The 22905-nt window shown below is 46.3% G+C and overlaps 2 protein-coding genes across 14 annotated transcripts in view; both read right to left on the reverse strand.

Annotated features, from left to right (window-relative positions):
- MAPRE1 (microtubule associated protein RP/EB family member 1) overlaps window positions 1-11479 on the reverse strand; it is a 34247-nt gene extending 22768 nt beyond the window's left edge. Inside the window, exons 1-2 of one of the 4 annotated variants that reach the window (XM_047771321.1) lie at window positions 11415-11479; window positions 6103-6226 (exon numbers count right to left, since the gene is read on the reverse strand). In XM_047771321.1, coding sequence (XP_047627277.1) covers window positions 6103-6223 — 121 coding nt within the window. In that variant the 5' untranslated portion in view covers window positions 6224-6226; window positions 11415-11479. Of the gene's footprint in view, window positions 1-6102; window positions 6227-11039; window positions 11113-11380 lie in introns of those variants that run through there. The other 3 variants (XM_047771320.1, XM_047771322.1, XM_047771323.1) reach the window with 3 other exon arrangements.
- A 4652-nt stretch (window positions 11480-16131) lies between these two features.
- The window catches only part of DNMT3B (DNA methyltransferase 3 beta), a 39299-nt gene continuing 32525 nt past the window's right edge, over window positions 16132-22905 (reverse strand). For 6 of the 10 annotated variants that reach the window (XM_047771334.1, XM_047771326.1, XM_047771329.1 and 3 more), the window contains 4 exons: window positions 22164-22249; window positions 19944-20013; window positions 19078-19196; window positions 16132-17647 (listed from right to left, as the gene is read on the reverse strand). In XM_047771334.1, the coding sequence (XP_047627290.1) occupies window positions 17506-17647; window positions 19078-19196; window positions 19944-20013; window positions 22164-22249 (417 nt within the window). In that variant the 3' untranslated portion in view covers window positions 16132-17505. Of the gene's footprint in view, window positions 17648-19077; window positions 19197-19943; window positions 20014-22163; window positions 22250-22905 lie in introns of those variants that run through there. The other 4 variants (XM_047771333.1, XM_047771331.1, XM_047771330.1 and 1 more) reach the window with 2 other exon arrangements.

The raw sequence follows: 22905 nt of genomic DNA on the forward strand, positions 1-22905 counted from the left end.
TAGCAGGAGTAATCAATCACATTAATTCACACACCATCGCCTAAAAGAATATCATGCAAGCATTCAAAGCACATTTTTTTCTTTTAGGGGAAAACCTCAAGATTTAACATTAAAACAAAAAGATATAAAAACATATCTATAAAATGCCTTCATATATGAAAAATATTCATCTTAATATATACCCACAGAAAAAAGACTAGAAGAAAACAATTTTTAGATTAAATCCTACGAAGTTATTTTGTAGATCAAAATATGACAGGATAGTTAGTGGCCATCTCGGGGGGGGGGGGTGGTACTAAATACATTCTATTTTTAAAATATTAATTATATACTACAATTAATATACTTTTGTAATCAGAACACAAAAAAAGAAGGTAAATGTTTAAAAGAAAAGTCTTTCAGCTGCTTTTTCACAAAAGGGCTCAAAACTCCTGGCCTATAAATGTCTCAGATGGGTTCAGAACAGGTTAAAAGGGGCCTTCCTTAAAATCTCTGCCTTAACAACAAAAGCTGGCAACACAGCAAGGCAAAAAGATCACCCCTCTTAGAAGGTCACTGTCCCAGTCATCTATGGCAGAAGAGGCCCATGTAACCTGTGGCTAGAAGATGCAAACGGACTTAGGGTAGGACCAGCTGGGCCATGGCATCAACCACCAGGTTTCCAATGACTGCTGCAGCCCTCTCCTACCAGGACCTGTACTACAAGCAGAGAACACACAAGGGCACAAGGTAGTCCTTGCTCCAAAAGCTTGCAATATCTCAAGAGCACTGGCTCTCAACCCTTTCCAGTCAAGGGTCCCTTGAAGAATCAGATGAAAGCTGAAGTCAACATTCTATACAGAATAGATGTCCTATCAGAAAACTCGAGGAGTTCCCGTCGCGGCACAGTGGTTAACGAATCTGACTAGGAACCATGAGGTTGCGGGTTTGATCCCTGCCCTTGCTCAGTGGGTTAATGATCCGGCATTGCCGTGAGCTGTGGTGTAGGTTCCAGACGTGGCTCGGATCCTGTGTTGCTATGTCTCTGGCATAGGCTGGCAGCTACAGCTCCGATTAGACCCCTAGCCTGGGAACCTCCATGTGCCTCAGCAGTGGCCCAAGGGATGGCAAACAAAAAGACAAAAAAAAAAAAATCAGCCTCAAGGAGTTCCTATTGTAGGTCAGCGGGTTAAGAACCCCACTAGTATCCATGAGGATGTGGGTTCGATCCCTGGCCTCGCTCAGTGAGTTAAAGGATCAATTCAACCCCTAGCCTAGAAACTTCTATATGCCATGGGTGCAGCCCTAAAAAGACAAAAAAAAAAAAAAATCAGCTTCAAGATGTTTTAACATGCCAAAAATAATCCTATTTTAATTTAAAAAGCGAGAAACAAAACTGTACAACCTTATATGCTAATATGTGTTACTTACTGGAACAGTCTATATATAATAGCAACAGACTGGAAACACACTAATAAGGAACAGATCCAAGGAAATTATGGTATGACACTACCATAAAAGAAAATAAAGTGGCACCTGCTGCATGGATATAGAACACACTACCACTTATGTAAAATGGGGGAAAGAGAACACAAACACAAAATATGGACAAGGAGTTCCCTGCTGGCCTAGTAGATAAAGGACCCAGTATTGTTTCTGCTATGGCTGAGGTCACTGCTGTGGCACTGGTTTGATCCCTAGCCAGGAAACTTCCACATGCCATGGGCACAGCAAAAAAAAAAAAAAAGACAGATGGTTATTTCTGCTTAGATAGGCTCACTCTCTCTGGAGACCACCCAGCTAGTAACACTGGTTACTTCTGGGTTAGGGAACTGGACAGCTAGCGGATGGGCTTACTTTTCAAAGACAGACTTTTTTTGTCCCTTTTGAATTTTAAGCCATTTTGAGACTTTCAGTTATTCAAAAAATACTGTATATACAGTATGTTAATGATTTTTGAAAATCACGGAAAATACTGAAGGTACAGCTAGCACAAGCAACCTTGGACAAGTTAACATCTCTGTCTCAGTTTCTCTCTCTACACGGGCATGACAGTCCTCACCTCACAGGTTATGTAGGCGACACATGCTGGAAAGTGCCTGGCCTATGGTGAGAGCTCAGCAAAAAAGCCATAATTGGGGGGGGGGAAATACAGCTAAAAGATAATAATGACTACAACTTATGACAATAGACTATGGTTTTCTTTTTAATACGTATCTATTAAGAATACTTACTTATAGTCAGAGGAAAATAAGTTTCTTATCCTTTACTCTAATTAATGTAAAGAAAAATAATGGAAGTACTTGAAGAGTCAGGCAAAAAAATGTAAAGAGATACTTTTTGAGCAGAGGAGTAGCTCAATAAAAAATGGTCTCTTTGAAAAGCTGCAGACTACTGTGGTCAACGAGAGAAGGGGGGGCAGAGAACCTGGATGGAATGTAGGGCCTGGCTGGGAGGCCGCTGTGGCAGCAGCCTGCAAACTGAGATGGGACCAGAGCCAAAAGACCCTGCAGAATAGATACAGAACTTTGTGAATCAGCCTCAAAAGATGCTTCTCAGGCCTGCAACACTGGAAGAATGGTGGAAACCTGGCCCAAAATAGTGTGTCTGGAAAAGGGAACCAACTTGAAGAGAAAACAAAGTTGGGGATGCCCGGTCAGGGGGTGTCCCAGCCTCAGAGTGGCTCTGGAAGCAAGACTGACATGCTGTTTTATCTAAGGGCCAGCAGGGCCCACAATAAACTACAAAAAAAAAAGGAAACAGCATTTGCCTGGGGGCATCTGAACACCTCTCCTATTCTGTACAACACAGGAACTGTGAAGGAGGGCAGGCTGGAGGGGAGAAGGCAGGAAGTGAGGGGGATCCGAGAACATTCAGTGAGGCCAGGCTACACGCTCAGACTACCATGCTAGGCCCTTGGGGGGGGGGGGGTCGTGAATCCTGGCTGGAACCGAGGAAAGAGAGGAACAAAAAGCAACCAGCATCTTCCTTCTGACACAATCAACCCCTCATCAGAATGATCCTCTGTGATCAAGGTTTCTTCCTTGTTGACTATCGTTCCAAAATATTTGATGACTAACTCTCTAAAACAGAGAGACTACAGAATGTAATGAATCTTTAATCAACCAGCCAACCCTATCACTGAAAGTCACCCACACCTTTTCTTACTACAAGAGCCAAGCAAAGGCTCGTTTCACTGTTGGAGGAAGGACGCCTATGATGCTGACAAAACTCTGCCACTTCACAGGCAGCCAGCACATTAACAGTGTAGGACCTCAGAGCTTTGCCCTCTCAAGGGAAAGACCTATTCATTCCCACCTTTTAAAGCTTGTGTCTGGTAAGAGAATTCTGGTCTGCATGACCCTCTGCTCATCAGAGGTAAGATCAGAAGGGACCAGGCACCAGTGTTAAAGGCCAGTGGGATTCTCCTGGGCCTAAGGAGCCTGACTTTCTCCAGGGTGTGGCAAAGAATCAGTACCTGAGAGCTATTTTTACAGGTGATCCCCCAAACAGCCCAACATTTAAACCATACCCTACCACCCCAGTTTACACACAAGGAATGAGAACATTAAGGGACTCATCCAAAATCACATGGCTCAGAGCAGACGGAAGCTTCTTCACACCCAGTCCTGATGACGACAGCTCCCTGTCTGAAGGAGCTAAATCTGGAGCCAGATCAGCACATGTACAACATCTACACATGAAATTCTCATTTTGGAATTAACTAAGTGAAATACTGCTTGGAGTATATGTATAGAAGGAACTAAATTTTAGGGAGAAATTGCTGGTGAAAAGCTGGCTCCAATGAAAACTAAGATGACTTCATCCCCACATTAGTCATTAATCACGGGGCAAACAAGTGCTTTAAAAGCCTCAAACAAATGGGGATGTGACAATGAAACTGAAGAAATGAACAGAAAGTAGGGGAAAAGCAGTGCCTCTGACTAACACAATAGCTGATATTTAATAAGCATGACTCTTAGGCACCTCTGTCTCACTGTACAACCTCCCATCACGCTCTCTCTGACCATCTACAAAACAGATTAAATCTCACAGGGGAAATAACAAGATAAGCAAATGAAACTAAGACCAAGGCTAAGACCCAGATACAAAATAAAGAAGTACAAAAGCTGAATTCATTAAAAAGATTTTTCATATAAAGGAAAACAGTAATTTTAAGTAGAACCAAACCGCACTGGCTGGTAAAGGAAGTCTGGAAAGTGAGCACAGGACAGGGGCTGAAGAACATGGACTCTTGATGTCAACAAAGGTTCAAGCCTCAAATCTGTTCTTGTTGTATAACCTTGTACTTGTTACTCAATTTCTCTAAGCCCATTTCCCCATCTGGAAAATCGGGTTATAGCCATACCTCCCTCGAAGAGGTATAATGATAATTAAATGAAGAGATATTTGAAAAGTATTTGCATAACCCTGGCACACAAGCTTTCGCTTAAATAACTGTTATTCTAATTACTAGGAGAAGCTGAAGTTAAAATTCTCTATCCCAAGAACAAGAATTTAAGTAGCAGCAAGATATACAGCTCATCCTTCTTCTGCCATATTCTTGACCTCACCTCCTACCTGTGATAAATCCAGTTCTAATAGCCCTAACACATTATATTCCTTATATTATTGTTATTTTTTATATTCTTTATTATGCCAGGACAGTCAGGGGCAGTCAGCAGAACTCACAAAAGGTGAGAAAGGAAGAAACTGATACTACTTTTATAAAAAATGATTACCTAGAGCCTAAAGTTTATATTCTTTGATCTGGTAATTTCATTTCTAAGAATCACTGGGAAATGGAGATAAAATTTACGTTAAAGGATACTAGGAGTTCCCACTGTGGCTCAGCAGAAAGGAATCTGACTAGCATCCATGAGGACATAGGTTCGATCCCTGGCCTCACTCAGTGGGTTAAGGGTCCGGCATCGCCGTGAGCTGTGGTGTACATCACAGATGTGGCTCGGATCCCGAATTGCTGTGCCTGTGGTGTGGGCCAGCAGCTACAGCTCCGATTCAACCCCTAGCCTGGGAACCTCCATATGCCTTGACTGCAGCCCTGAACAGACTTAAAAAAAAAAAAAAATGATACTAAACCCAGCCATTATTCACCATGGAAAAGCTAAGAAAAAATCCAAATGTCCAAAAATTAGGACAATATTAAACAACCCCACCATATCCACAAAAAGAAATAATATACAGCCCTTAAACATAAACATTTCCAAGACAGTGAGGCACACTGGACAATATCCACAACATAATGTTAAGTGAAAATAGCCGGGATACAAACACATACATGTGAAGAAAAGTGAGAAGAAAAAAAAAAAATCCAAACAGTGGCTCTCTCTGAACAATAAAACAACCAGCATTTTTTTTTTCCTTTCTGTTTTTTAGGGCCACACTTGCAGCATATGGAAGTTCCCAGGCTAGGGGTTGAACTGGAGCTGCAGCTGCCAGCCTACGCCACAGCCACGCAGGATCAGAGCCGTGTCTGCGATTTACACCACAGCTTACAGCAATGCCAAATCCTTAACCCAGTGAGTGAGGCCAGGATAGAACCCACATCCTCATGGATACTAGTCAGATTCGTTATCCCTGAGCCACAACAGGCCAGCATTTTTTTTTATTTTCTTCTCTCTGGTTTTTTAAGTTATACAATTAGTATAGACACAGAACATGATTTTTGTTTTAAATCATTACCTTCTTATTAAACAGTAGTTCAATAAAATTGTGACTGAAATGGCACAACTTGCCCAACTTTGGTCTTGTGCTACTTGGAATTAAGAAATGCCATCGATTAAGTAATATGAAACTAAAACAATTACAATTTTTATCCTCAAATAAAACATTTCAAATGTGGATATACATGAGTGCAGACAGAAAAGATGGCATCAGAACGCAGCTTCTATAGCGGGAGGTGGTAGACTCACAGGCCAGAACAGCAGCATGCTCTTTTTAAGCACAGTTCCTTGCAGAAGTGAAACCAGGCAGGGCTGAAAGAGACAGGGCAGTCCCAACGCAGAACCTGAACCTGTGGTTTCTGCAGTCAGATAAAGGCCTGAGGATCCCTGAAGGACCTGCAGGCTTTCCTGGAAAGGGGGTCTCCTGGATTTTGCTTACCTGAGCACAACTGTTCAATCTTTGTTAGATTCAACTGCAGAGACTCATTGATCCAGGCCAGCATGTCATGTCGACTGAGGTTATCGCTGGTGACGGACGTTGAGTACACATTCACTGCCATCTTCTACAGCGTGGGAGAAAAAGAGAAGGGCTCATGTTACTACGCAGCAAGAAAGAACACGTGATTCCTGGAGTCACCAGAGCAGACCTGTGGGGGCTCTCAGTTTATAAGCCTCATCTTCCTCCCCAACAGGCCAAATCCAAGACACTAGGATTCTTGCCATAAGCCTGGATTTCCATGCATAAATGTGGCCTGAAATAAACTTACCAATACCAGCCAGCCTAAAATTCAGGTCCAATTTAGTATGACTGGTATGAAGTTTAAAGCTACAAGACACACTAAGTAAAGGGGTGATTAAGTGCTTTATGAAGGGAAGTTGATGCCCAAGCAAGAATGTTCTCCACTTAGAAAATGTCAATCCAAGTTTATCTATTAACACATCAAAATGTTTACATCAGATTTCTTCAGATGGTGGGCTTTTATTAATTTCTCTTTACAGTTTACAAAGTTTTCCAAAGTGTCTTTAAAGACTATGTCCACTTTTATAATTAAAAAAAAAAGAGAGAAAATAAGCTTTGCAATAACCTAAGTACTACAGAGGTCGTGGTGAATGACTCCACAGTGAGGAGTTCTTGGCACCAAATCTCTGCTGAGCCTCCTGAGGAAAGGAGGGCACCTGAGGGCCTACTAAGCACACTTGCCACTTAACCCAAGTTGCAAAGCTCACTTCATTCACTTCATTTTACAGTTGAGGAAAGGGACACAAGAGACAAGCCCTGGGCACTGGGAGCCAAGTCTGCCCAGCCCCATCACCCGCATTCTCTCCCCCAGCCCTAGAAAATGCTGCCCCTCCTTTATGCCAAGCTTTCAAATTTAAAACAACAAACATACAGAAATACATTAACATAAAATGTTAACTATTCTAGGGACTGCGAAAGACAAGGTGCCTGTTCACAGGGAGCTCACTTTCTAATAGTGGAAGTCTGACACTGACCAAATACACAAACAAATGTCATTTCTTACCAACCACTTAGGCAACAAGGGTGGAGGGGAACGTGAAGGAAAGCCTCTTGGAACTGATGTTTGAGCTTAAGAAATGGAAGGAAGGAGTTCCCGTAGTGGCGCAGCAGAAACAAATCTGACTAAGAACCATGAGCTTTCGGGTTTGATCCCTGGACTCGCTCAGTGGGTTAAGGATCTGGCATTGCCTTGAGCTGTGGCTATGGTGGAGGCTGGCAGCTGTAGCTTCGACTAGACCCCTAGCCTGGGAACCTCCATATGCCACGGGTGTGGCCCTAAAAAGCAAAAAGAAAAAGCAAAAAGAAACAGAAGGAAGCAGCCATTGGAAGACTGGGAGAAAGGGTGGCTAAAGCCCAGTCAGCAGTCGGGAAAGCAGGAAGAGGAGGAAGAGAAGGCCCCATTGCGTTAGGACTCTACAGGCCATGATGAGTTTACCTTTTATTCTCTGTTAAGGAAGTCACTGTGGGGATTTCAGTGGGGTAGAATCATACCATCATCTAAGTTTGCAAGAGATCACCCTAACTGCTGGTAGAGAACTGACAATGGGAAGACAAGACTCAAGCAATCTGAGATCAGGGCAGGCTTATTCCTGGGCAATTACATGATTGTAAACACTAAATTTCAGTGACCTTGACACTTGTGATTTTCCTCATTTCATGTGACATCAATATTACCAATGCAGGGAAAAAAAAAACCTCAAAGCAAATTTGGAACCCCCTTGGGACCCCACACTCTCCTGTGGCACTTCATTCCTCCACTGAGTCTTTCCACTTGTCTCCTACAAGCCACATGAATCGCATTGCTACAGAATGTGAGGGTCAGAAAAGATGGATATCTACCCATCCAATCCCATTTTTATGAACAGGGTGACTGAGGTCTGGAGAGATAAATGACTTATCAGGTCTGTGCCCTCACCCTTCACCCATCCCCCGCAACACTGGGCACAATGCCTTGAACACCACCCATTCAGTAAATGCTACTTGTTATTAGGTTGGTAAGATGATGTCAAAGAGAGAAAAATGTATCTGTATAAACTCTTTTCAGAAAGCAAACCATCAACACTCTTACTTAAACTCATATGATAAAACCATGTTACACAAGAAGCCAACACAATTTAGTTCCTGACTCCACTGGGAAATTAATCCCTATGTTCCCACAGCACTTCATTCAAACCTCTGCAACTGTCATTATCTCTTCATCTCTGAATTGTTCCCAAATGAGATCTGGACTAGTAGGCAATTTGCTCTTTTCAAAGAGCTGAGGATTTCAAGCCTGGGTTTGAATATGAGGCTGTCACTCATTAGTTGTATGACCTTGAGTAAGTTACTTAACTTCAATACCCCTCAGTTATAAATTATTGCCACCTACTGAAAACAGTGAGGTGAGATTTAAATGAGATAAGGCACATAAAATGGTTTGATAGTAAATAAGGTCCAGGGCTGGGAGGGACCTTGTCTGGCTCATCCTCTTATCATCAGTAGCAAAAACAGTGCCTGGGACCTGTCTCCACCATCTCACTTCAACCCACTGCAAGAGCCGTCAAATTAGTCTCTGTCTCATTCTGTTTTTTCAGGGAGCCAGGGAGAATTTTCAGAATCAAAAATCAGGCCAAGTATCTCCCTTGCTTAAAATCCCTGAAAGAATGAATAAACAAAATGATTACTGTGTGCAAAATGCTATTATCTGGCACCAAGGAGAGACATAACCAAACAAAAACCACCATGATCTCAGACTGAGCTCTTGTAATCTATTTTGGCGACATTCACACATACATTGGGCATTGTGTGTGTCATGCTGCCATAAAATGTAAGCAGCTGGTTAAGCCACGTGTGTCTCCCGACCACACCCCAGCTCAGAAAACGTTAATGGCCTTTCATCATCATATAATTTAAAACTCTTTCATTAGTAGTACATTAATACCTGGCCCCACGTGCTCTGCAAACTCTGCAGCCACTAAATACATGGGGTTAGGCACCCCGTGGATGTGCAATAAACATCCACTGACTCAACCACTTAATTGGCTCTTTCAGGCAGTCAAAACAGAGCCTAGTTCTCAGAGCCTCAGCTACATAAAGCTAACGACAGCTCACGCTTCCTCCACAAGGATTCCACTGCTTGGCCTCAATGGAAGACCCCATAACCACCACACAAACCTCACCCTTAAAGAGGCTCCCTGATCCAGATTTCAACTGCCGTGAAAAAGCTCCCCCTTGCCTCTCCATGTGTCTATCCTCCTTCAGCAGTTCCCCTAGCACAGCCCCAAACCCACTCAGATTCATTGCTGGCTGATGAGCACCTATTACTTTCAAGGCATCATACTGAGTGCTATGGAAAGAGCAGGAGGAAGGTGCCATCAAAAAATAGCAACTTGATCCTAAGCAAATACCTCACCTTTCCAGATCACAAACAGCTCTCCTGTAAAAAGTGGACAGCATCTTTTTCACTAGGATGTGGTGAAGATTAAATGAGAATCTAAGTGAAAACACTCAGTGAAAAGCACAGCGTGTCCTAAGCTTCCCTATGCGCCAGAAACTGCATCACACTTTGACACACCACCACAAAGAGCACACTAGATGAAACATGCTCCTAGATGTGGACCTCAGGGAGGTAACATAATAGAAGTTAGGAGCCACAGACATAGGTTCAGCAACTTGCTAGACGACATAAACCAAATCACCTCTGAGTCTCCATCCCCTAATTTGTAAAACGAAGATACTATCTCTTAGAGACAGTGTGATATTAAATGACATAATGCCACATCAAGAGCTTAAACACACCTGGCACATACCAAGTGACCAATTAGCAAATAGCTAAGATTATTACTACTCTTAGAGATACCTCATCAGAGAGGCAGACTGCAAGCCCTTAGTGTACCTTCCTTCAATGGGTCTTCAAGACTCTCTTGGGAGTTCCTGTGGCTCAGTGGTTAACAATCCGACTAGGAACCATGAGATTGCAGGTTCAATCCCTGGCCTTGCTCAGTGGGTTAAGGATCCGGCGTTGCAGTGAGCTGTGGTGTAGGTCGCAGACATAGCTTGGATCCCAAGTTGCTATGACTGTGGTGTAGGCTGGCAGCTGCAGCTCCGATTGGACCCCTAGCCTGGGAACCTCATATGCCGTGGGTACCGCCCTAGAAAAGGGAAAAAGACAAAAAAAAAAAATCTCATTCCTGGAAGTCCCCTTGCAGAGCAGCGAGTTAAGGATCGGGGTTGCCCCAGCTGAGGTGCAGGTCGAAACCACGGCGTGGAATCAATCCCAGTCCCGGGAAATTCCACAGGCCTCCAGTGAGGCAAAAAAAAAAAAAAAGGATTCTCATTCCCCCATTCCCAAAATGGGGAAGAGGCCAAGCTCTGTCCTGAAGCACTCCAGGTCAGCTACGACAGGGGCTGGAAAAGCTGTTACACTCATATCACCCTGTCACACTCTTCCCAGTAATCATATGAAATTATCTTTTCCGTGTATTAATTTTCTTATTTACTATCTTCCCACCATAATGTGGAAGCCTGGAAAGCAAGCCTTTGCTCGCCTGCTCCTGGGTGTATAGCCAGCGCTTATCACAGTGCCTAGCACCTAGTGGACGTCCAACAAATACACACGAAGAAAGCAAGAAGTCCAATGAGCTGGCTTCCGAAGGGACCGCCACAAGAGCTTTCTGATATAGGACTCTCTCTCTCCTCCCCGTTTTACAGATGAGGAAACCTGAGGCCCGGAAGGTTACAGCACCTGCTCAAGGTAGCACAGCAGGGAATTCAACACAGGTTTGAATCCAAAACCTGAACTCTTAACCCTCAAATAGCACCGTTTCCTACAATGAAGGTCCTCAGAGATGCCAGCAGGACCCACATCAACCACATACACGCGCTCTTCCCGCTCCGGCCACCCGGGAACCTCTTGCCTCCGCAGTCCAGGTTCCACCGCTCGGCCTCGGCCGCGGCCCATAAGCCCCCACGCCGCCAACGGGCAGCCCCCACTTCCGGCCCGAGGCCCCGCCCTCCCGCGGCAGTGCGGAGAGCGCGCGCCCCTCAGCCCAGCTCGCGCGCGCCAGGTCACGGCCCCGCCCTTCCCCCACCCCGCCCGAACCGCACAGCCGTGAGGAAGCCGCCCGGTCGCTGTCCGCACGGCCGGCCTGCGCCTGCCTGGCCCCAGGCCCACCCGACCGCCCCCCGGCCGCCGCTCCGTGCCCGCGAGCCGGCTCACCGGCTCTCCGCGGGACCACGTCCGCTGTCCGTACCCGGCTCCGGTTCCGTCTTCGTCTAGTTCAAACCGCCCGACCCCGCCCGCTCACCCGCGCGATGACCTCACACGCACCCCCCCTCCCAGTTACGCGCCGACGTAAAGGCTCGTCATCGCCCGCTGCTCCTTTTATAGAAAGGGACTAAGCCGCGGTCGGGGGAGGAACCTGATCCTTGATCGACGGCTTAGGTGCCCAAGGGGCGGGGCTCTGGCTGCTGGGTAATGCAGCCGCGCGGTCTACCGCAACCAATGAGATTCCCACCTCGGGCCAGTGTGACTCCGCCTAGAAGGCGGGATCCAGTTACAAATTCACCCCAGTAGCCAAAAAAAAATTTTTACAATGAATTTCTAGAAAACCGGGTTATTGGATAAAAAAGTAAATTGATAGACGCCTTGAGGAAAGACTTAAAAGTCACCTCAGGGACACATTCTGTGACTATTCTATGTAAAATGAACCTGAATCTCGTCCTTCTTTTTTCCACATGGTCATCTTGTTTGTTTATGCCTTTATTGTCTGCCTTTCCATGACTTTCACGGAAGCGAGGATCTACTCGGTCCTGTCCTCACTGTGTCCCTGAGCCTGATACATGGGTTCTTAGTAGAGAACTTGCTGGTTGAATTGCACCCATTTTACAGAAGAGGAAACTGAGTGTCAGAGAGGTCAACTCCCCATTATCACAAAGGCTGATCCAGGTTTCGAGCTGGTTTTCTGGTAGAAATATCACTTATTCATGTGTAACAAATATTTATTTTCCCTGATCAATCAAGCCCTAGGGATTTGGTGAAGAGCAAGAGCCAGACATAGCCTCTGAGTTTCCAGTCTGGCAGGGAAGGCAGAACACATAACTAATTATACAAATCGCTGTTTAATTACAAACCAGACTTAGTGTTAGGCAGGAGTAGGTGGCTGGAGTGATGACACCTGCATTTCAGGGAGTAGGTTCCTGGAGGCCCCTTCTGGGCCAGGTCTCACCCAATTTGTTGCTGAAGGGGATGGGGCTGGGAGGGGGTAGGTAAATTGTTCAGGGAAGAATGGGGTGGAGAGCTGGGGCAGGAGCTATTTATGAACCAGCCTGAGGCATTTCATTATTTTAACCACCCATACTCCTGGGTTGTCTCTCCAGTCTGCAGCGCTCCAAGAGTACAGCACGAGGAAACCTGACCTCATCAGAGCAGTGAGGAAGGATTCCAAGAGACGACACTTGCCCTAAAAGGTGAGATGTTAATCTGGCAAAAGACTTAGGGTAGGAAAAGGCAAACAAGAGGAAGCAGCAAAGAGCCCTGGAACCAAACTATTATAGCAATGGTAGTAATATTAGCAGTATAATGAATTGATACAAAGTAGGGATGAGTAAAGATATTCAAAAGTGCTGTGGGCAATAGAATGGTTTACCCCCATCTTAGACACAAGGACATTAAGTTTCCAACAGGCTAAGTAAATTTCATAAGTAGCAAAGCCAGCAGAGCAGGTCTGGGTTCCAATCCTGACTCCACTAGGAGTTAGAATCAACTGCGATGTGTTTGATGTTCTTAGACCAACGTAGCACATAGTAAGTGTTCCATAAATGTTAGCGATTTCTAGGTTCCTTCTGATTCATTACTATCAACTAAATATCAGCAGCACCTAAAAGTCATTTTGGGTAGTGGAGGATTTGGTGTGGGGATGAGACTAGTGGAGAAAGTCAAGAGGAGCCTCAAGGAGTTCCCATTGTGGCTCAGAGGTAATGAACCAGGCTGGTGTCCATGAGGATGCGAGTTCAGTCACTGGCCTCACTCGGTGGGTTAAGGATCCGGCATTCTAGTGGGCTGTGATATAGTGCAGTCGCGGCTGGGATCCTGCGGTGCTGCAGCTGTGGCATAGGCTGGCAGCTGCAGCTTGGATTGGACCCCTAGCCTGGGAACTTCCATATGCCACAGGTGTGATCCTAAAAAGCAAAAAAAAAAAAAAAAAAAGTCACATCAGGTGCCAGACTGGAGTTTAAACCTGGTTCTGGAGACAGGACAGCACAGCCTCTGAAATAAACCTCCTCTACCCTCCCAAGAGACCATTCCCATAGCCATGTCATCTACTCAAGATCCACTCTCCACCCTGGGGAGGGGGTTAGCCAAATTGGTCTGGGTCAGATTAAGCTTTGCTGGGTCTTTTTGTTTCGTTTTGTTTTCTTTTTAAGGCCATGCCAGTGGCATATGGAGGTCCCCAGGCTAGGGGTCTAATAGGAGCTACAGCTGCTTGCCTATCCACAGCCACAGCCACTCAGAATCCGAGCTGCGCCTGCAAACTACACCACAGCTCACAGCAATGCCAGATCCCTAACCCACTGAATGAGGCCAGGGATCAAAGGCAAAACCTCATGGTTCCTAGTTGGATTCTTTTCCTCTGTGCCCTGACAGGAACTCCTGGAGTGTCTTTAAGCTACTGATATGTGAGGTGATCTCATAATCACGAAAATTGAGTCTCCCCATTCCAAAAACAAACCAAAACCAAAACTATAACTTCTGGGCCCAAGTTTGAACTGTATGACAAGATACAAAACTAAAAACTAAAAACTGCTGTTAGGAGGTCTCATTGGCTTTGAGGATCTCCCTAGTTCGTGGAAGGGCTACAAAAATGAGTTCCCATTGTAGCTCAGCGGTAATGAACCCGACAAGTATCCATGAAGATGCAGATTCTATCCCTGGCTCCAAGTTAGGAGGGGGTGAAGCCAGGAGAGGAGAGGCATCCAGTCTGCCTGCACAGAGGAACCAAAGACCAAGGACAGGCCTGGAACACAGGTCGCTGGCTACAGAGGAACTGAAGCAGTGTGGGACAAGGAAGTGTCTAGAGGTCGGTCTTTGCATCCCCAGGCAAGATTCCTTCCACAGGTCTCCCGGGTGCCACCAAAGCCAACCTCATCCACTCCCACTTACAAGGAGCAAGTGGACCCCAACATGATGTGGGGGAGGGGGGAGATGGACACAATTTCAAGATCAGATGCTGCTGTTGCTAAGAATAACATTGGTCAGCACAACTCCTTTGCAACACCTAGGTGCTTATTACCTGTCCTTTTTTAAGACTTTATTAATATATTAATATTGGATGTTACCATCATTACAAGCTCCTAGTCATTGCACTAATTAATAGCTTTGTTACCACAACGTTCAATGTGAGGGCTCAATGTCTGCCAGGCACCATGCAAAGCAATTTACCCAAATCACACTCTTCAACCATCACAGACCTAGAAAGCAGGTATGGTTTATGATCCCCACCTTTCATTAGAGATGGAAATTTCCAAGGGTTACCTGCCCAAAGTGACACAACATGCCAGACCCCAGATACTGCCCCAGGCAACTGGAAGACTGCTTCAGAAAAGGTCTAGTCGTGGTGTGAACCCCAACCCCTTCCCCAAGCTCTCAGTGTTCCGCACATTCTCCCTTTAATGCCTGGGCTAGCATCACTGAGATCCAAAGCTGGCCCCCACATCAAGAGAACTGCCCCCAGTCTACCAGGGTCTCCCCCTAGCCTGCCCACAAGCAGGCCAGGACACCTAAGGGCCCCTCACCTGGAGTCCATCTCCTCTCTTGGGGTTTCGAGGCCGAGGCTGTTTATTTTGCTTCATCCTGTCCTGGCATTTGGGGTAGCACTGTACACGAGATGGCTTAGTTGGGCAGCCAAGGCCCCAGGGATCTGAACACCTGAGCAGAGCACCAGCTGCCTTGCTAATTGCCAATCGCCTTGCCATGGCAACTTGCACCTAACCTACTGTAGCCCAGAGGCACATAAAAACATGGTTTCACTTTCTCTGCCCCATCTCTGGGCCAGAGCCTTTATGAACTTCCCTTTTTAAGGCCCAGAACTCTGTAAAATCATGGACATGGCCACATCATAATCTATCTCATGTGTGATGAAACTGAGACTCTGAGAGGGGCCTAGCCCAATCAATGCGCAACTGATACACATATGCATCCCCTTGGCAACTTTTCTCCCTCTGCATGCACCAGTGCACCGACCGTAACCTCTGGAGAGGTATTGAAATCTTCAGAGAACTGAGATTATGGCATGATGAACTGGGGAGGCCCAGGTGAATTCAAAGAATGGAGTTGCAATATTAAGCTTAGAAGAACAAGCAACACATTCCATCCAAAAAGCTGGGGCCACAGGGCAGCTATGTTAAAATAGTTCATGGGCCGCTCCCCAACCAGCCCTCACCCGGGAGCGAACAACTTGGGAGCAATGGAACAGGTGCAGAGAACTCTACAAGGGTGCGTGGAACTGAAGGTCAGGCCTGGGATCGAGTCATTGTGATCTACTCACATCATCTGGACAGGGCTGATTAAGCCCTTAAACGACTTGAAATGTAAATAAGCCTTTAAATAATTTTAAAAAACAAGTAACTGGAGTTATTTTAAGTAATTTGTTTTGGGAACCAAGGTTCAGAAAACCAGAATGGCCCGTGGACCAGTGGTAAGGGATTCTTGGGCTCCACTCTATACTAAATGAATCAGAAAATATGGGTGTGGGGCCCATAAATCTCCACCTAAGCCTTCCAGGGGATACAGAAGATTGGAGTCTGGGGACCATGGCATTAGACTTGGGGGTCACTATGTTATTCCTTCTTAGCACTTGGTTGAATGAATGACCATCAGCCACCCATATGTCCTCTTCAACCAGGCCCTCATATGTCCCACCCATCTGACCTGCAAAAGAACAAAAGGGACACCAGACTGTTAGAGAAATACTGATTTTAATTCAACATAAGGTAAACTCTAGGCATCTGTCATCTTTCAGCCTAAAAATTAGCAAAACTGTTGAAACAAGGCACAATTTTCCCCCAAACTTGTTATGTGGCTCCAGTTACAAAAAAAAAAATTTTATGAAAATCTTAAAACAAAAATAGATGTCTGAGATTTGTTTTAAAAAGTGTATAAAAAAACTCCCACAAAACCTGTCAAAACCTGTTCCTTATTCTACAAAATAGCACCAGTAAGAAGAGTAAAAGGTGTTAAAAACCATTATGACAGCATTTCTGAAATGCAGCTTGTCCAACCTCCTAAAAGACGATTTATCATGGAATAAAAAAGGGATTTAAAAATCTCTGGAGGGAGGGTCGAGGTTTTATTGCAGTTTTCCCCCCTACAGTCTCTTAGTTGAGGGCAAAGTGTGAGGAATGTGCTTCTGCCCCTGGCTGTCACTGCTGCTGCCTTGAGAAAAGGCTGGGGAATGAGGGCGTCATACTTCTAACCTGTGCCTGCCAGTCTGGAGGGTGCATGGGGCGGGGGGGCTCACCTAAGCCGCCTCCTCCTCCCCCTCTCCCCTCACACATCCGGGGAGATGGAGAGAAGCCATACCTGCCTACACAATATATGGCGGCTTATGACCCAGCCCACCCCTTCCTGAGCTTCCAGAGGGTTCTACTGCAGTCACTGGGAGAGAATTAGCTAAGGGTAGTCCTGCCCTTGGGTTTAGGGGGAAAAAATAGCCCTGAATGTGATGATGATGATGTCATCCCTGCTGAAACCATCATCCTTGTGGAAAATAGTCTAACTGGGCCCTGGTTCCCGGCTGAGGCCAGGAGACCCAGCCGGGGAAAATTCAAGAAAAGACATGGGCATCATGTCTTTTTCTGCTGGTCCTAGAAGAATAAACTATCCTGGGCCCTCCGCTACATGTCACCTGCTGCACTCCTGGAAACAAGGAGCTGCAGATATTTAAGAAATTAAAGTCTTGCAGTAACTGTCTTGGGTAACTTTCAGCATTAACCTGAGTATTGAAGAGCTGTCGGCACTGTGGTTTTGGTAACTTAGCCATCGTTTTTCTGAGAGGTAAACCCAGGAGGGGGAAAAAAAGCCATCGTACTACCTACTTCAAGTCTTAAAGTTTTAGAAGATAAAATGAGCACCGGGCTTGGCCGCTCCAAGCAGCCAGGTCTGAATTGTGCACAAGGAGGTGGCACCTCCGGGAGGGGGCCCCCCCTGCCAGGAGGGGCAAGGTGGCTCTGCTCTCGACTAGGTACTCGGCATGACCCCACGTTACATGGCAGCACTGAGGATGGGCACAGCCTGGGTCACCTCCTGGGTTGTGGCTCTGCCCACAGGCCCTGGTGCCTGGGGAACTATTCACAGGCAAAGTAGTCCTTCAGGGGGGCGAAGAGGTGTCGGATGACAGGTACGCTCCAGGACCGACCAAGCAGCTTCTGGCGGGCCACCCGGCCCATGTTGGAGACATCTGTGTAGTGTACAGGAAAGCCGAAGATCCTGGGGGGGGCGGGGGGGCACCAGAGTGAAAAGACAGGGAGTCAGAAGGGCCCCCTCCAGCAGGCTTAGCGTCTCTGGGAGACAGGTGCTGTGCTTCCTGCCCTCGACCTGTCCCCTTCACCAGGCCCACCAGGACTTCTCATGAGCTCTCTCTTGACCCGCAGGTCAGGTCGACCAGTTCTTCAGAACACAAAGGACCATCATGAGGGCACCTGTCTTATGAATGGCCCCACGCTAGCACGGTGCTCCTGGCACATAGCTGGGGCACAGTAGTAGGCCTTTCTCAAGTGAATAAACATCCAGATGGCCGGCCAGCCAGCAGACAGACATGGATGGGCCTTCAAACCACAGATGGACAGAAGTTAGGCAAAGAATAAGGAAACACCGAAATGGACCTTACATCAGATGCTCAGGTAATTTACCATGAGTACACTGAAGCATCCTGCATTTTCTTTCCCTCTTCAAACCAAATAGCTGGATCAACGGCTAAGCTGGACTTAATTCAATGGCCGAAGGAAACCAGATCAACCTCTGGAATGCAAGTCTACCATAGTCCTGGGAAAAGGCTACAGACACAAGGTACAGACATTCTTTCCCAGGTTTGTAATCTCATAGTAAAAAGAAAACCAAGTTTAAAATATATAATATCTGAACTGAAATACTCTATCAAATAACCTCCAGGTACAGCCAAAAATGTAAAGAGGAATATTCATAGCTCTTACATTTCTAACCAAAATAGGAACAATATAAAACCGAAGGAATGAGAAAAAAATTAAATACAGAACAGAGAAATGAGTGTGGTGCAGCAGGTTAAGGATCCCATGTTGTCACTACGGTGGTGTGGGTTCAATCCCTGGGTCGGGAAATTCTGCATACGAACGATGTACCCAAAACAAAAACAAAAACAAAAAAATAAAAAAAAAAAGCAAACAAACAAAAAAAACCCCACAAAATAGGAGAATTGATATCTAAGAGCTAGGTCTTCAAAGTAAAATACATAAACTACCAACTTAGCAACATAAATTGATAAGGGTGAAGACAGACTGTGGCTAAGGAGGAATCAGCTTTAGAATAAGCAACTTGGCAGGAGGAATGCTGAGAGGGAGCAATGGCATGTCGGTGGGATGTCCCGGAGCTGGATTCTTGTACACCCTAGTGCTCAGCATGCTGCGGCAGCCAGATGCCAGGGCAACACAGCCAACACTGGGCACACGTGCTATCTAATGCCCTCATGCTTCAGATTCCTCACCATAACAACCCCTTCATCGTTTCTTCTAGGAAATATAGACTAACTGAAAAGGTTTGTCCCAGCCCCACAAACTCAGGTCAGTGCGACCATGAGCACCTGCCTACTTGTGCTGCTGGTCTTAACCACGTTGTCTTCCCTTTCTATCTGCTGGATTTCCCTTTCCACAGACAGCCTTGCTCACCTTTCTAGCTCAGTGCACCACAAAACATCTTCTTTGCCATTCATGACAACAGGGAAAAGTTGGTTTTTCCCCTGTCTGATCGAGTTCGACTTGGTGGTTATTGTCTGTACTTTCTTTAACTGGAGAACAAAACAACATCATGGAGTGAGCGCAGAAGGAAGGGTTCTAGGTCAAGGCTGAGAAGCACCTAGGGAAGGTGGAGGAGGGAGGGCAGGTGGGGGAGGGAGAGAGCCAGGCGAGGAGCACAAGGCAAGGAGAGCTCTGGAAGAACACGCTGTGCTTTCCACAAACACCAAGAAGTAAAGGAACAGGAAAGACCAGCCTCAGAGAGAACAAGAGATAAAAAAAAAAGTGACTACGAATGAGATCCCATGGCGGGAGGGGGGGGCGCAAGGGGCCAGAAAACAGAGTTACAGAGTTATTGATGGAGATTCCGCAAAAGTAAACAAGTCCACTCAGATTGTGGAGAACGGCCAAACAGGGTTTCAATGAATGGAGCTTAGCGTGATGAAAATATTGAAAAATAAGTTTATGGTGATCTTAAGAGAATTATCCATGACTTAACAAGAGATCATATACTTTTTGCTAAAGAAAGTATAATTGCTCATTTCTCACTGGGAGAATGAGATGAGTTGTCTGTGTCTCTATGGAGTATGCATTCACAATTGGAAAAAAATCGAGTTGCTTTTTCTCAGTGATTTTTGTTGATTAAGAACCTCTCCTACTCAGAGGTTGGAATAATGATGTGGGGAAAGCTGCCCAGCACCAGGGAGTCATGTGGGGGGAAGGGGCAGGGGAAAACTGGACACCAAGGTCAAGTTCACCAAGTGTGTTTCCTGGTGAGCCAGGCACAGAGCACATCTTACCTTTGCTGTCCTATTGAACTCCAAGCAGTCCTGTAGCTCGAGTTTATCATTCTTTGATGCTATCACAGGCCTGGGAACATCCAAAACCCATTACAGTCTGCCCATGGGAAAGGGGCCTTGGCTAGGCACCTCCCGAGTAGGAGGGCCCAAGGCTGCGAAATGTGCTCTGGCAGTGAACTTGCTACAAATATATGATTAAAATGGCCCTGGCAAGAGCCCAAGCCTGTGGGCTGTGCGAGGGACACATAAGCCCCCTGGTGAGGGGCTGGGGAGGTGGCAGAGAGGACAGGGAGTCCAATGTCCAGAAGTGAATGCTTCTCCTTGCTACTTGTTACAACTAGCACGTCAAACCCATGATTTGGTGGCTTCTTCCTGGGGATGCAGCCTTAGGATGCTTTGATAATGTGTCCAGGAAAGAAAAGAAGGTTCACAAAAGAACTGTAATTCCCTTTGTAGCTCCCTACCACTGAAACTCACAAATGCAGAGAGAGGCAAACAGATGCTTGAGAAGGGGAAGGGATAGAACTTTAAGAACTGAAGGGGTTAAGCAGGTCTGGAGGGAAAACCAACAAGAGGTCTGAAGGCACAGAGCTGGTGAAGGCCACAGCATCCCTGTGTAAGGAACCCCCAGGCCAAAACAGATATAAGTTTGGATATGGTACCCACGAGCGAGGACACTGAACATAAAATGTCTCCCTAGATTCTGACCTCCCGTTCCAGGTTTCAAATGCCACCCTCTCTCCATTCCCAACTCTTCCATGAACCCAGGGAAGCTAGGGATTCACAGCCCTGCCCTCCCTTCTGTTGATTCCAGGAATGAAATGTTAACAACCAGGGTGTTTGGTGTACAGGCTGGCTTTGGCTCTGACCCATTTCATGCCCATCCTGCAGGGCACTTCTCATCCCAACTCATTAAAGTCTCTGCTGCCTCCTCTTCCATCTCATACCCTACATCCAATTCTCAGCAAATCCTGTGGGTCCTATGACTCTTTGAAGAGCCATAGAATCTGATCCCTACTCTTAAGAATCTGTTCCCTTCTCAAGTCCACAGGACATCCTCCTGGAGTTGCCACTCCCATGGTGTTCCGTGCATGTGGATGGTACCCCTTGGGCACAAGACAATTTGCTCTCCTCCCTCACCTTGGCCACCTCCCCATATATTTCTGCCTTTATCCTGTGACTAGACACCTCCATCTGTGTAGAAGCTTCCACAAACACCTGGGGCCAAAGTAAACTTACATGGTGCTATGGATGACCCACAGACATCACATAAATTTGGCAGGGAGACGAGTTCTCTGCCCTCTTCTCGCCCACACTCCTGACCCCTGGAACACTTAGCGTGTCTTCAAATGCCCTGTGGCCAGCAGCCCTGACCCTCTCCCTTCTGCACTCACCTGCCTGTCTCCACTCCTTTACAGGGAAGCTTCCCCATCAAATCTTCCAAGGCTCCTCCGTCCCTGACCCTGAAATCATTGCTTGTCTTCTCTACCCCTACAGAAATCCTCTGAGCTCTTCCATCCAGTACCCTTTCACCTCTGACCACACGCTGCAAAATGCCTGAAAGTTATGCTTCCAACGCTTCCTTTTTAAAGGAGAATTTTTTGAAGGGAACGTATTTGCAAGTCACATTGCCATCATATTTTGGATCTTAATTAGCAGGTTGGTCTCCCGGAAGCACGTTAGAGCTAATTAATCCTCAGCAAAGACACGTGCTTTGTTTTGTGGCTTTCAACATGAGACTGATGAAAAGTTGGGGAAAGATCGTGGTTAAGAAAATCCAAGGGAGACAGGCTTTGGGCCACTAACTGTTAGCTGAGCTCTGCCACCTGATGGCCACAGGCCTGCTGCGGGGATTGCTTCATCTCAGGGGAAGGGAGATGAAGTTCATTTCCCAGTAGGATGGCAACACAGAGAAGAGGTAGGGTCCCTGGCTGAGAAGACAACAGTGGCTTTTTTAAGAACTAATCCTACAAACAATAGAGAAAGAGCGACCTGAAGAATCCTAGCCTGAGATTCTTGGGCAGTGGTTATATATGGCCTAAAAGGCTTCAATTCAACCTTAACACCAGAGGTTGGTCGGCCGGGGTGAGGCACTTTCTCAGCAGAGCCACTTCTTTCTAGAAGGCTCCAAAGTGTTTTTGTCCTAAGAGCCGACGGTGAGGGCTCACACGATAAAATTTAACTTGGCTATTACCTGTCCCGCTCAAAGCCCCTCGTTACCTGTTCATCCCAGGCAGGTTGCCCCAGAAATATCGGGCTCTGTGAGCAGCAGACACTTTGATGGCATCAATCATCACTGGATTGCACTGCAGGGAGACAGAAAGAAGGGCAGCTGCTGGGAACGGGGACAGAATTCCAGTGGCAGACAAAGGAAGGCCTGGGTGGGTGACATGGCTATCTGCTGACAGTGGAGGAGGCATAGTTCCTGCCAGGCAGGGGACAGATCCGTTCCCCTCAAGAATCTGACTGAAGGACATAAGTAGTGCCCCCGTATTAATGGCAGGGAAAGAGGCCAGATCAGGCCTGTAAGTGATGAGAAGGTTTAGGTCTACCCGGGGGCAGGCCAGACTACAGATTGCTCAAAATTGCAATCGGGCCAAGCTGAGGTCCTGGTTATACAGTATTGGCAAAACATGCTGCCCATCTGCCAGGTTCACATAGCATGAGTGACTTAGGCAGTTCTACACATAACCTCTCTAGCAGAAATTAAGCTCTAAAGCTTGGGGAGAAATACGTATACATCAAGTATTTACTACAATGTATGATGACTGTTAAGCAGTGGATAATTAACTTGCCTATGGCCCCTAAAGCAGAAGTTCTGAGAACAAGGATGAGAAAATTCTCTAGAGTAAAAAATGTTGACTCAAATCTCAAGAGGCCTCCCCAGGAGATGGTTTCATCATCTGACTCCAGGGGGGCTGATGTGAGGTTAGAGGTCAACTATTTTCCATGGACTAAAGAA

This window comes from Phacochoerus africanus, chromosome 3, assembly GCF_016906955.1.
Source record: "Phacochoerus africanus isolate WHEZ1 chromosome 3, ROS_Pafr_v1, whole genome shotgun sequence".
Taxonomy (NCBI): Eukaryota; Metazoa; Chordata; class Mammalia; order Artiodactyla; family Suidae; genus Phacochoerus; species Phacochoerus africanus.